The sequence below is a fragment of the Diplotaxodon limnothrissa genome, linkage group LG16 (genome assembly GCF_057381915.1).
Source record: "Diplotaxodon limnothrissa isolate DT_005_m linkage group LG16, D_limnothrissa_male_GT1.1, whole genome shotgun sequence".
NCBI lineage: Eukaryota > Metazoa > Chordata > Actinopteri > Cichliformes > Cichlidae > Diplotaxodon > Diplotaxodon limnothrissa.
The window spans coordinates 29,428,427-29,442,552 of NC_140611.1; the positions used below are offsets into that span (position 1 = coordinate 29,428,427).

At 39.6% G+C, this 14,126-nt stretch overlaps 1 protein-coding gene across 1 annotated transcript; it reads right to left on the reverse strand.

The window, feature by feature from the left end:
• Positions 1 to 9,880: 9,880 nt before the first annotated feature.
• LOC146616410 (olfactory receptor 6N1-like) lies at positions 9,881 to 10,822 on the reverse strand. The gene has a single exon (XM_085374305.1). It carries the CDS (start codon positions 10,820 to 10,822, stop codon positions 9,881 to 9,883), a length of 942 nt encoding a protein of 313 aa, XP_085230431.1.
• Between the last annotated feature and the right edge of the window lie 3,304 nt (positions 10,823 to 14,126).

Below are 14,126 nucleotides of genomic sequence, written 5' to 3' on the forward strand. Positions count from 1 at the left end.
GGTTTAAGGCACTTCACTTTCAGACCCAGAAGCTGTCAAACGTTTACATAAAGTCTGTGGGGCATCAGTGGGGAGGTTGCACAGGGAATGTTTGGCAACATCTTCATTTTTCAGTAAAACAAGGATCCCAAATACATTGCTAAAGTAGTAAAAGCATTTTATCATTTGAAATAATTTTTCAAAGGGACATTTTTTAAACAAAAATGCAAATTCTTTTTATAAAATTAATGTAATATATTTATCAAACTGTTGTCTGATTTCCTCATGTAAGAATCCATCCCTTAATGAACAATTATTAAAATGGCACACTTTTCCCATTTTTAAAAAAAAGAGACTTTTTATTCTCGATAAATGTTGTTAATTTTCTTTCTCAGAGAGAAACATTAATTTGCTCCTTCAAAAGTATTGTAGGCTAAAGACAGGATAAGATTGCTTTCCTTTGACTGTGGTAGAAAATAAAGAAATAGAAATATAGAATTCCTAAACTGTATGAATTTTAAAACCTTTGAACTGTCAGCTAGTGACATGGCAGCAATATACAGGGAGTGCAGAATTATTAGGCAAATGAGTATTTTGTCCACATCATCCTCTTCATGCATGTTGTCTTACTCCAAGCTGTATAGGCTCGAAAGCCTACTACCAATTAAGCATATTAGGTGATGTGCATCTCTGTAATGAGAAGGGGTGTGGTCTAATGACATCAACACCCTATATCAGGTGTGCATAATTATTAGGCAACGTCCTTTCCTTTGGCAAAATGGGTCAAAAGAAGGACTTGACAGGCTCAGAAAAGTCAAAAATAGTGAGATATCTTGCAGAGGGATGCAGCAGTCTCAAAATTGCAAAGCTTCTAAAGCGTGATCATCGAACAATCAAGCCTTTCATTCAAAATAGTCAACAGCGTCGCAAGAAGCGTGTGGAAAAACCAAGGCGCAAAATAACTGCCCATGAACTGAGAAAAGTCAAGCGTGCAGCTGCCAAGATGCCACTTGCCACCAGTTTGGCCATATTTCAGAGCTGCAACATCACTGGAGTGCCCAAAAGCACAAGGTGTGCAATACTCAGAGACATGGCCAAGGTAAGAAAGGCTGAAAGACGACCACCACTGAACAAGACACACAAGCTGAAACGTCAAGACTGGGCCAAGAAATATCTCAAGACTGGTTTTTCTAAGGTTTTATGGACTGATGAAATGAGAGTGAGTCTTGATGGGCCAGATGGATGGGCCCGTGGCTGGATTGGTAAAGGGCAGAGAGCTCCAGTCCGACTCAGACGCCAGCAAGGTGGAGGTGGAGTACTGGTTTGGGCTGGTATCATCAAAGATGAGCTTGTGGGGCCTTTTCAGGTTGAGGATGGAGTCAAGCTCAACTCCCAGTCCTACTGCCAGTTTCTGGAAGACACCTTCTTCAAGCAGTGGTACAGGAAGAAGTCTGCATCCTTCAAGAAAAACATGATTTTCATGCAGGACAATGCTCCATCACACGTGTCCTCCACAGTACTCCACAGAAAGGGTATAAAAGAAGAAAAACTAATGACATGGCCTCCTTGTTCACCTGATCTGAACCCCATTGAGAACTTGTGGTCCATCATCAAATGTGAGATTTACAAGGAGGGAAAACAGTACACCTTTCTGAACAGTGTCTGGGAGGCTGTGGTTGCTGCTGCACGCAATGTTGATGGTGAACAGATCAAAACACTGACAGAATCCATGGATGGCAGGCTTTTGAGTGTCCTTGCAAAGAAAGGTGGCTATATTGGTCACTGATTTGTTTTTGTTTTGTTTTTGAATGTCAGAAATGTATATTTGTGAATGTGGAGATGTTATATTGGTTTCACTGGTAAAAATAAATAATTGAAATGGGTATATATTTGTTTTTTGTTAAGTTGCCTAATAATTATGCACAGTAATAGTCACCTGCACACACAGATATCCCCCTAAAATAGCTAAAACTAAAAACAAACTAAAAACTACTTTCAAAAACATTCAGCTTTGATATTAATGAGTTTTTTGGGTTAATTGAGAACATGGTTGTTGTTCAATAATAAAATTATTCCTCAAAAATACAACTTGCCTAATAATTCTGCACTCCCTGTACAGGGTGGGCCAGTTATATGGATACACCGTAATAAAATGGGAATGGTTGGTGGTATTAAAGTCCTGTTTGTGGCACATTAGTATATCTGAGGGGGCAAACTCCTCAAGATGGGTGGTGACCATGGTGGCCATTTAGAAGTCGGCCATCTTGGATACAAATTTGGTTTTTTTTTTTCAATAGGAAGAGGTTTTATAGGTTATTGAGAAATAAGAACTGATTCTGCTCACTTAAGATGGAATTATGTTGTATGTGGTCAATAATGTAAAATGACTCCTGGTTTAAATAAAAAGCACTGTGGTGCTAGCAAATTTTGTTATCAAAAAGCCTGCACTAAGCTCACCCCAGTTCCACTCCAAACACTTGGATTACTTGGAATAGTACTGATCATGAGACTTTATTGCCCAACTTTTCTTTTATAAGCCAGACGTGGTCAAGTTAGCAGCCATACAAAACATCTAAAAAATACTACAAGTATAAGTATAAAACCACAACAAACAGTTTTAAAAAACAAAACAAAAAACAATATAAAACAGCGGTCCCCAACTTTTTTTATTCCCAGCAGACAAGTTTATCCACAACGTTATTTTCACGGACTGGCCTTTAAGGTGTCACGGATAAATACAACAAAATAAAACCAGTACAGGTACCAAAACGAGAAGATTTATTCATAACACATGGGAAAAGACCCAGGGACACCGAGTTAATGATAAAAACGATAGAAAAAATAACACTAAAAACAGATTTAAAAACCCTGAAAACTATGAAATTCACACTGGTGTTTCCTGTGTCATCGGCCTGGAAAGTGGCCGGACAGGACGTGCAGGACCAGACGGCATAGAGACCTCAGGCGCAGACGAAGCTAGACGGAGTGAGGCAGGACCAGGCGACGCCAAAGGCGAAGACACGGAAGCTGGGCCAGGCGACGCCGAAGGCGAAGACACGGAGGTTGGACCAGACGAAGCTGAAGACTCGGAGGCTGGACCAGACGAGGGCGCAGACTCGGAGGCTGGACCAGACGAGGGTGGCGCTGCAGGCGATGGCGTGGGAGCCGCAGGTGGTGGCGCTGCAGGCGACGGCGCTGCAGGACCCTCCAGCAGGAGCGGAGGGTCAGCTGACCTGGAAACCGGAGCAGGGACAAACTGGGCCCTAGCCCCCCTCACCCGAGGAACTGATACAGGTGCAGGAGATGGCTGGACTGCAGCTTCCCTGGGTGGAGGAGCACAGGAAGGCAAAGGAGCAGGCTCACTGAAAACTGGCTCATCAAAAATAGGTGACGATATAGGTAGATTGCAACACAGACACAAGGAAACACAGGGCTTAAATACACAGAGGGAGCAAGGGTAACAGGAGGGAAACACAGCTGGGGCAAATCAGGCCTAACGAGACAAGGGGAAGCAAAATCAGACACATTAACATCAGACATGGACTTTCAAAGTAAAACGGGAAACACATAACACAGACTGAACAAAAGACACAGACTCACATGCAGGCACTACAACAGAGGGAACAGAGACGTGGGACCAGGGCAGACACAGACACTGACTGGACACGGGGATATAGCGGACAGGGGAGACAGCAACTAAGGATTACACAGAGACAAAACATAACTCTAACAAAGAAACCAAAGCATAGAAATGATAGATAATATATAAACTCAAAACCCTGGGTCAACGACCCAGGCATCCTAACACACTCGAGCCTGAACTCTTGCGACACGGTACCAAACTCATGGACCGGTACGGGGTTGGGCCTGCTGATGTAAAACATTAGAACACAGAGTGGCTTCTTAAAGTAAACATCAATAAGTCTCCTTCACTTTATTCCTTATTATGCTTTTACATTTTTTAAAGCATAATAATTAAAGTAAATTTAGATTTTTCTCTATATTCCTTGTCTAAGGTGCATAGAATGTTTGACATATCTGTCAGAACTCTAGGTACATCAGGAAGCAACCCTTTCGAAGAGTATAGCTGGTAACTTTTGGTAGTGGGACAGGGAGACTGTAAGATTACCTAAAACAGCTTTATGAAGAAAAATACCAGTGCTGTTTTCTTCGAATGGTCAGTGATGGCTAACCCACCAAATTATAAAGAACGCAGTGGTAAGTCAGAGACTGTCATGGTCCCTGTGCCTGCCCAGCCGGCCTCACAAGGCTACACTTGTGAGGCCGGCTGGGCAGGCACAGGGACCATGACAGAGACTTTATGATAAAACATAGTGATGCATTATAGACTACATGAAGACTACTGAGAACTGAAGAGGAAACATACAGTGTGTCACCATAATCAATTACAGGCAAAAGGGTAAAAAGATTTATTTCTAAAGTAAAAAACATTTTTCCCTTTAATTTTCATAATAAGACTAGCAATGTGTACATTAGAGAGAAACTTGTCATCAAACTTTATACCCAAATATTTGTAGGCATGTACCATTTCAATGGTTTTGCCAACAACATCTGTACCAACGCTAAGATCATCAAACATCCGTGGGTGAGCTTTCGAGAACACGATAAATTCTGTTTTATGAACATTTAAAACCAATTTTAAATGCAGAAAAATGGATTGTAATAAGTGAAATGCATTCACTGCCTGCTCTACAGAAGGTGCAAATGTTTATATGACAGTGTCATCAGCATAAAGATTTATTTTTTCTAGAAAGCTTTTACTCAAATCATGTATAAAACAGAAAATAAAGCAGATCCCAAAATAGAACCCTGTGGGACACCTTTTGCTCACTCAAGTAAAGCCCAGTTATTTTTGTTTATCTGGCTTGTTGCCAGAATTCTGAAGGGTCGCATGTTTAATTGGCTAAGAATCAATAATAATGACAATATCAGAAATAAAGTAGCACATTTATTCACATTTTTGTGTGTCAGAGCCCTGATTCCATTCATGAGATGACGAATGAGGTGAAGAAGACGAAGATGACATTTTATTAAGATGACTGTAGTGTGGCATGTTTCCTGCATGTTTTTGCTTCTTTGGTGAAAGGGAACCCTTCTCAAACATAGGTATGATCCTCCACATCTTAGGTCTGAAGGTGCAAGCATGAAATAAAATCACACCTCAGGAACCTATGACATCTGCTCCATCTTTAGTCTACTACATATGCGGCCGGTTTTTAGCCATATACATAAAATGTTATTTTGCAAAATGGCAAACTCCATCTGGTCGATTTGTGGCCTCCACAAAACAGTGCTCACTCCTGTATATTTTTAATGTATCAATTCAGAGCTTATAAGCCTTTATGAATATGTTGAAAGATACATTTTCACACTAATTAATGTATATTTATGGTTACAATATTCTTTGTTTTGGTGAATTATTTTAAATGATTGTACTATTAAAATGGTATGTAATGCAAGTATGTAATAAAAGTAAAGCAAACATCATGCATGACTGAGTTGTGTGTTTTTGTTGAAAGAAAAAAAACTTCTCTGGAGACCTTTCTTTTGAGACAACTCCCTGCAAACGTGATTAGCATGCTATTACTAACAGACAATAATAATATAATAAAAGATTATCAAGTAAACATGATGATTACTGGACTAATGACCATTAGTCCAGGGCACTCTTTTATCCCCAGGACATTAAGTGTGTGTGATGCTTAGGGAGCAGCAGTCTCCAGGCTGATGTAGCTGTGGGCCAAACTCTCTGCTACAAGTCCAGTAATATTAACACCAAGGAACAAATAAAAATATTTTCTTATTTGTAAATTTATTTTTATTGAAATAAACCTCAGGACAGTGTGTACAAGAATCATCTCTACTGAAAATAACAGTCAAAAATAATGTTTACTAGAGTTTATTTCATAAATGAAAATATTCTCAGCTTGTAAACAGCCAGTAACACTGAAATAGACAAATGTTTGTCACTGACTAATTACAAGACCTTAAAGTGTTTTCCTTTGAGGAAGCAAGAGAGAGGTAATAGTATTTAATGGAGAAATATCTCCTTAATGGAGGAATGAAAAAAATGCATCCCAGTCTCATGTAACCTTTCTCTAGTACAGAATAAACTGGGCCAAAAATCAAAGAAAGGACAGGTGAGGTTTCCCTGATAAAGAAACTAAAGAGCAACAAAAATGTAGATATTTAGGATTTTATTGAGTTATTGCGAAATCAACACAAAAAACAACTTCTGACTAGGTGGGCAGCCTCTACTTGTCTACTTACCACCATGTTAGTTGCAATGGACTTAGACTGCACACACAGTCCCATTGTCAAAGAATAATGGCCTCAAATACATAACCTAGTCGTTACCACTGAATACAATATAACAAATTAATCTTTTAAATAGGTTTTGTGTATTATATGAGCGAAACGTTGAGACCAGCAAAGAGAAAAAACATTAAATAGACAACCTTAGGAGTACAGTTTCATTTCACCAGCTACCGCCACACTAGGGCCTACCTACAGACCAGCGTTCACTCCCACTGTACTAAAACTAGAGATGGACCGATCCGATATTACGTATCGGTCCGATACTGACCTAAATTACTGGATCGGATATCGGAGAAAAATAAAAAATGTAATCCGATCCATTAAATATCACGAAAGCACCTCACAAAACTTGCAACACGCCGTAACTCACCTCAGAACGTTAGCACGTCGGAGCAGTATGCATCACGTGATAGAGCGGCTGTGGCATGCGGGACCTGTCGGTGGTCTGGATAGCATGTGGAGCTTCGCTAGCAACCCGGCATTTCATCTCCGACAAAGTTATCCCCGAGAGAAGTAAAGCAAGTGTGTAAGTCCATCTCTGAATGTTTGTAAAGCATTCCTGCGTTAAGCTTACCAAACGATATATGGAGCGACTGCCTCTCCTGCTGCTACTTCAATCATGAAACTGCTTAATGATCAGCTGATCGGCTTTTCTGTCGCGAGTCCGTCTCTCTGGTTTGTTTTTGGCCCACTTTGCACCAGAAAGAGGAAACCAGCGGCTGAACAACAGCAGCACGTTTAAGCTTGATCAGCTGTTGTTAGAATTTATTTATTATTACTTTCTACTCGAGGATCTTTTTCTACGTAGCTGAAGGCTGGTAACTGTGCAGGGGTGGATCTAGCAAAGTTTAGCCAGGGGGGCCGATAGGGCATGAACAGGGAAAAGGGGGCACAAAGACATACTTTTCTTTCTTATTCTCATTTCAAATGTCTAGCTTTTAATAAATAATTATCTGACACCCAAAGTTTTAATTTGATGTAAAATGAATAGAAGTCAATAGTCACTATATACAGTAATTAAGTCTAATATATATACCCTAGTAAGCTATAGTACTTTTTCCTTTGGGAAGGTACCATCTGTGCAGTCTGCAATTTTGTTGAAGAAAGATGTTGAATCTATTTAATATTTCTTGAAAAATAATTGATTTCTGTGCTTTTTTTTTCACACTGCATCAAATTAAGGTTGATTACGTTGATTAAGCATCATGAGGTGGAGCGTGAGGGGTGGTTCCCTATTTTTTATTTATTTATTTTTGTTGTTGCTGGGAGTTGGAACCCTATTAGTTAGGTTGCTTAATATTTACGCTAAGTACTCTTTAAAATACCAGAATAGGGAGGATGGTGTAGGTTTAAGTTTATTAGATTGATCAGTATTGCTGAACTATGAAAATTTTTTTTTTTTTTTGCATACAGGTATAACAGAATAGCTTTAGTGTAGTTGTTGTTTTAAACTTGAGTATGAACTTATACAAAATGCAGCAAGATATTTTAAAAAAACAGTTTTGTTGATTAAAAAACACTATATCGGATTCATATCGGTATCGGCAGATATCCAAATTCATGATATCGGTATCGGTATCGGACATAAAAAAGTGGTATCGTGCCATCTCTAACTAAAACTGGCTGCAATTTACTTAGAAAGCACTAATGAGATGTGACAAAATGGCTACATGAAAACATTTTTTAGTTATGAAGAAAATTGAAAATTTTAAAATTTTAAAATACCAGTGTCAACAAGCAGAATAAAAGATGGATACAGCTAACATTTACCATTCGTCAGTCCCATTTTAAAGCCTTGGGATTAACATTTCCCCCATCACCAGTCCAATCACTACCTTGGTTTTGAAACCAGATGTGATAAGATAGGAACAGGCCTGACTCTGACTGAGAATAGCCCAAATATCCCCTCTTTCTGAAACAGGGGATATACAAAGTTTATTTAATTTTATTCAACATGACCCAAAAATCAATGACTAAGACTCTAAGCTAAGCAGGGAAGTGTTTAGAGTCAAGTCTGAGGAGCTTTTTTCCCCACATGCATGTAAATGTCTTTTTGCAACCACAGGTATCACCTCCTGGTGGCCATTATTAAAAATAATGCAGATTTAAAGCACTTAACTATTCAGACCCAGAAGCTGCATCCAAATTTTACATGAAGGCAGCAGTGGGGAGGTTGCAATGTTAGGAATGTTCCATGAATCCAGGAGATTCTTAAGGTACTGAACATGTTAGGAAGTCTTCAGATAACTACCAAGGCAGAGAGAAAAGCAACATTAGCAGAAGGAGCACATGAGCCGTTTTCAGGAGCACGAGGGAGCTTGATTATTACTCGGCAATTTTTCTCCTGCAAACCTCCACCTGAGATTCAGAGAGACTGAGAAAAAGCAAAAGTACTGTAATCTGCCTTTTTTGTGACTACATTACCCATGCCCTTTCAGTGACAGATTCATGCTGTTGTCAGTAGAAAGCTAAAATAAACTATTTGCATCTGTTTGGTTATAAATCTACAAATTATAAATGGTCCTTGTTTAGATTTGACCCTGTTGTGTCTAAAAGAGTTGTGTGATGTGTGAATTCTGTGTTGTCCAACATTGTGAGTCCGGCCCTATAGTACTACATATCTGATGCAGTTAGCAACGGATTTTCAAGAAAGGCAACATATTATATCTTTATCACAAATGCCATCTTGATATGTTAAATGTGAAACCAATAGCAGACTCTCTGTTTTTGCTGTTTAATCCTCATTTTATCACCGCCTTTATTCATCAAAGTGCTTTAAAGACGGAAACTGACCGGTATTGGTTTCGGACCTGGTCCCTATTGTTACGACTGTTCAAGCCGACCACTTAAAAAGTGGAGACATTACAAACTATTTGTACATTGTTTTGGTTGTGTCACTGTCTCCAGCCACAGTTTTTTACAGTGTGACTGTAGCTGAGAAAGTACGGTAGCTGAGATGTGCTTGATTCTTTGTACACAGACAGATATCTTTTGAACAAATGTTGCTGATGCACATGTGAGCTAATGTCCAGCATTTAATAAATGAATTCATGAATAGATGACACATGCACATTTAGGCAGGTTATCCTCCCCCCGATATCAAACGGAATCAACTTGTCACACCTTTCGTGTCCAAACAGAATGTGTGTATGTGTTCTGACTCTGCAGGAATTATATTAAATGAGAAAAGTTGAGAATAATTGCTTTACTTTTAGATAAAAATAAGAATAATTATGTGCATATTGTACTTTACATTGACACATAATAAAGTAGTGCTTAAGAATTCACCAGAATCCAAGAAATTAAGCATCTGTCTCTCATCACAATGCTCAAATCATAGCTAAAAATAAGACATGGCTTTACATAAATTTACATTTGATACTTTTACATCACATAACTCCATACTGAACTTTTAGAACTCTAATTATAATGAAATGGAAACATGAGACATTATGTGGCCATTAATCAAATCAATCATTCATCCATCGTTAAATGTTATCATACTAGTAACATGTATCATACTTTCCTTTTTTATCTGAATATCAGTGTCAATCTTTTAATACTATTGGCTTTTTACACCGAATCTTTGATATGCTAGCCTACACAAAAATATCATTCGCCTTCGAATTTTAGTCAGGACCCAACCGTAACAAACTGGATTTAAAATAGGAGGGATGATGAGGAATTCAATGGCCATGAAGTTCTTTAAATGCTGTGGCAGAGATGCTGATCCATACCTCGAGAACATGAGATCAAAAAGCAAAGCAGTCGTGACATTCAGCAGACAAAATAAATGTGGCGCACAAGTCTGTGTGAACTTTTTCCTACCTGCTCGAGATTTTAAAGCTACATTAACAAGCTGCACATATGAACATGCAATGCAGACAACATGACAACAATAAAAGGTGATGAAAATCAGCCCGACAATGTCATTCACTTTTGTTGAACCACAAGCAAGTTTGACAATTGACCAGTTCTCACAGTAAAGCTTGTTTATGTTGGAGCCACATAATTTAAGTGTTGACGTTAAGCTTATGACGAGAGTCTCAAAGCAGAGAGGAACAAGCCAGGACAGAGTGACTAACACCACAGTCCTTCGTACAGACATTACAGAGTGATACTCCAGTGGTCTACATATGGCCAAATATCTGTCATAAGCCATTAGGACTAAAGTAGAGTAGTCAACCTTTGCATTTGAATATATAACAAACACTTGCAAAAGGCATCCAACATATGAGATTAGATGTGTGTCAGACAACAGATCAAAGGCAAATCTGGGAAAAAACCCAGCAGTCCCATAAAGTCCATTAATACACAAGGAACACAAAAATATATACATGGGTTCATGTAGGTTTTGATCTGATATTATAGTTAAAATAAGAGATATGTTTACCATCAAAATGAGAAAATAACACAGCAAAGTGAGAGAGAAAAGTGTGACTCTGTAGTTCACAGTTGCACTGAAACCAGTCAGAGAAAACACAACTATACTAGACGTATTCATTTTGCTATCTTGATATGTAAAAACATCATTAACTATAATATTGGCACCTTTACTGTAAGTGCACTTGCTTTAGAAAGCTACAAAATTTAAGGCAGGATGTTGGAGAAGACTCCTCCTTCTACATTGCTGCCGTGTGATTTGCTGACAGTTCAAATGTTTGAATTTAATATATTTTAGGAATTCTATATTTCTATATCTATCTTTTCTACCATGATGAAATAAAAAAAAACAATCTCATCATGTTTTTAGTCCACAATATTTTTGCAGGGTCCAACTTAACGATTTTCTCTAAGAAAGAAAATGAACATTTATTGAGAAAAAAGTCTCTTTTAGAAAAAAATTTTGTGTCATTTTATTATTACTGTAACCTTATTGCACAAGGAAACCAAACAACAGTTTGATAAATTAGATACATTCATTTTTAAACAAAGTTGTCGCATTGTTGTTTGAAAAGTGTTCCTATGACAAATGATTAAGGACCAGTTGCAGTACTAGTCTAGAGTAACCCCCTCATTTCTTTAGATTTTGTTCAGAAAATTCTAACGAGCTCTGTTTTATGATCACATTTATTCTTCAACACAGTCTGAGCTAAGTATTTTTTAAAGTATTCAAAGTAGTAGCAGGGATACTTCTCCAGGCTTCTTGATAGACATTCAAAGCTCTTCTTTGGATGTTAGCTGTCTTTTGTTCTGTTTTCTGTGAAGATGATCCCACAACACTTCAATAATTATTAGGCCCAGTCCATGACTGATTTCATTGTTTGTTTGTTTTTCTATCCATGTATGCTTTTACTACATTGACCGTGTATTTGGGATCAAAATCCTCTGATACTTTTCTAGATTCCTAATTCCAAGAGGGAATGGGCAAGAGCCCCATCACCACTGACTGAAATGCAGCCCCTGTCACGGCCGAGGCCGCTTCAAAATGTGACAGGACTCAAATGCAGGACGCCGAACAGCACGTACAGTGGGGCAAAAAAGTATTTAGTCAGCCACCGATTGTGCAAGTTCCCCCACCTAAAATGATGACAGAGGTCAGTAATTTGCACCAGAGGTACACTTCAACTGTGAGAGACAGAATGTGAAAAAAAAAAATCCATGAATCCACATGGTAGGATTTGTAAAGAATTTATTCGTAAATCAGGGTGGAAAATAAGTATTTGGTCAATAACAAAAATACAACTCAATACTTTGTAACATAACCTTTGTTGGCAATAACAGAGGTCAAACGTTTACTATAGGTCTTTACCAGGTTTGCACACACAGTAGCTGGTATTTTGGCCCATTCCTCCATGCAGATCTTCTCGAGAGCAGTGATGTTTTGGGGCTGTCGCCGAGCAACACGGACTTTCAACTCCCGCCACAGATTTTCTATGGGGTTGAGGTCTGGAGACTGGCTAGGCCACTCCAGGACTTTCAAATGCTTCTTACAGAGCCACTCCTTTGTTGCCCGGGCGGTGTGTTTTGGATCATTGTCATGTTGGAAGACCCAGCCTCGTTTCATCTTCAAAGTTCTCACTGATGGAAGGAGGTTTTGGCTCAAAATCTCACGATACATGGCCCCATTCATTCTGTCCTTAACACGGATCAGTCGTCCTGTCCCCTTGGCAGAAAAACAGCCCCATAGCATGATGTTTCCACCCCCATGCTTCACAGTAGGTATGGTGTTCTTGGGATGCAACTCAGTATTCTTCTTCCTCCAAACACGACGAGTTGAGTTTATACCAAAAAAAGTTCTACTTTGGTTTCATCTGACCACATGACATTCTCCCAATCCTCTGCTGTATCATCCATGTGCTCTCTGGCAAACTTCAGACGGGCCTGGACATGCACTGGCTTCAGCAGCGGAACACGTCTGGCACTGCGGCATTTGATTCCCTGCCGTTGTAGTGTGTTACTGATGGTGACCTTTGTTACTTTGGTCCCAGCTCTCTGCAGGTCATTCACCAGGTCCCCCCCGTGTGGTTCTGGGATCTTTGCTCACTGTTCTCATGATCATTTTGACCCCACGGGATGAGATCTTGCGTGGAGCCCCAGATCGAGGGAGATTATCAGTGGTCTTGTATGTCTTCCATTTTCTGATGATTGCTCCCACAGTTGATTTTTTCACACCAAGCTGCTTGCCTATTGTAGATTCACTCTTCCCAGTCTGGTGCAGGTCTACAATACTTTTCCTGGTGTCCTTCGAAAGCTCTTTGGTGAATTTGGAGTCTGACTGTTTGAGGCTGTGGACAGGTGTCTTTTATACAGATGATGAGTTCAAACAGGTGCCATTCATACAGGTAACGAGTGGGGGACAGAAAAGCTTCTTACAGAAGACGTTACAGGTCTGTGAGAGCCAGAGATTTTCCTTGTTTGAGGTGACCAAATACTTATTTTCCACCCTAATTTACGAATAAATTCTTTATAAGTCCTACCATGTGAATTCATGGATTTTTTTTCACATTCTGTCTCTCACAGTTGAAGTGTACCTCTGGTGCAAATTACTGACCTCTGTCATCATTTTAGGTGGCTGACTAAATACTTTTTTGTGTGTGTGTGTGTGTGTGTGTGTGTGTGTGTGTGTGTGTGTGTGTGTGTGTGTGTGTGTGTGTGTGTGTGTGTGTGTGTGTGTGTGTGTGTGTGTGTGTGTGTGTGCGCGCGCGCGCGTGTGTGTGCGCGTGCGCGCGTGTGTGTGCGCGTGTGTGCGCGCACGCGCACACACACACACACACATACTGGCCAAGGCTGGCTGTGAGTTTTTGCTTTGCAGTTTCCAAAACCTCAGGTATGGGCAGCTTTCTGTACTTCTTAGGCACCTTTTTCATCACAGCTTTCTGCAACTCTGATAATTGGCTAACTTCCCTCTGTGCCACCTTGATCTAGTCTTCTCATGCTGTAGATCAGCTGGTTGGGTTCAGTGATGGTCAGCTTAGGGATTGTCTGTAGTGCTCCTTTGGGTATTGAAGATTTCATAGGTTCTACATCCTCTTCATGTAACCCTTTGCACTGGGGTTACTTGCGTAGTAGCATTTCAACAGCAGCCTGTTCTCATCTCTTATGCCTTCTTGTTCCAGTAGAAGAAGAGTATTCACATTCTTCTAGTTGTTTTTTTTTTTGTCAAAGTCCCTCGGGGTCACTAGAGATAGGCCTAAGAGTCGTATGTGGATTGATTTTTATGTAGTCAGTAGTTATTTTGGTCAATTTGCACTTTACTAAGTATCTGCAAAGACAACATGCTGTCATGAGTCGCTGTGTGGCAGGCAGGAGTTGGACCCAAAATGCAGGCACTCAGGCATGAGGTTTAAACACAAAAAAACCTCAGC

Coding starts and splice junctions, on each gene's coding strand:
- LOC146616410 (XM_085374305.1), bottom strand. CDS start 10,822: ATGAATACGTCTAGTATAGTTGTGTTTTCTCTGACTGGTTTCAGTGCA.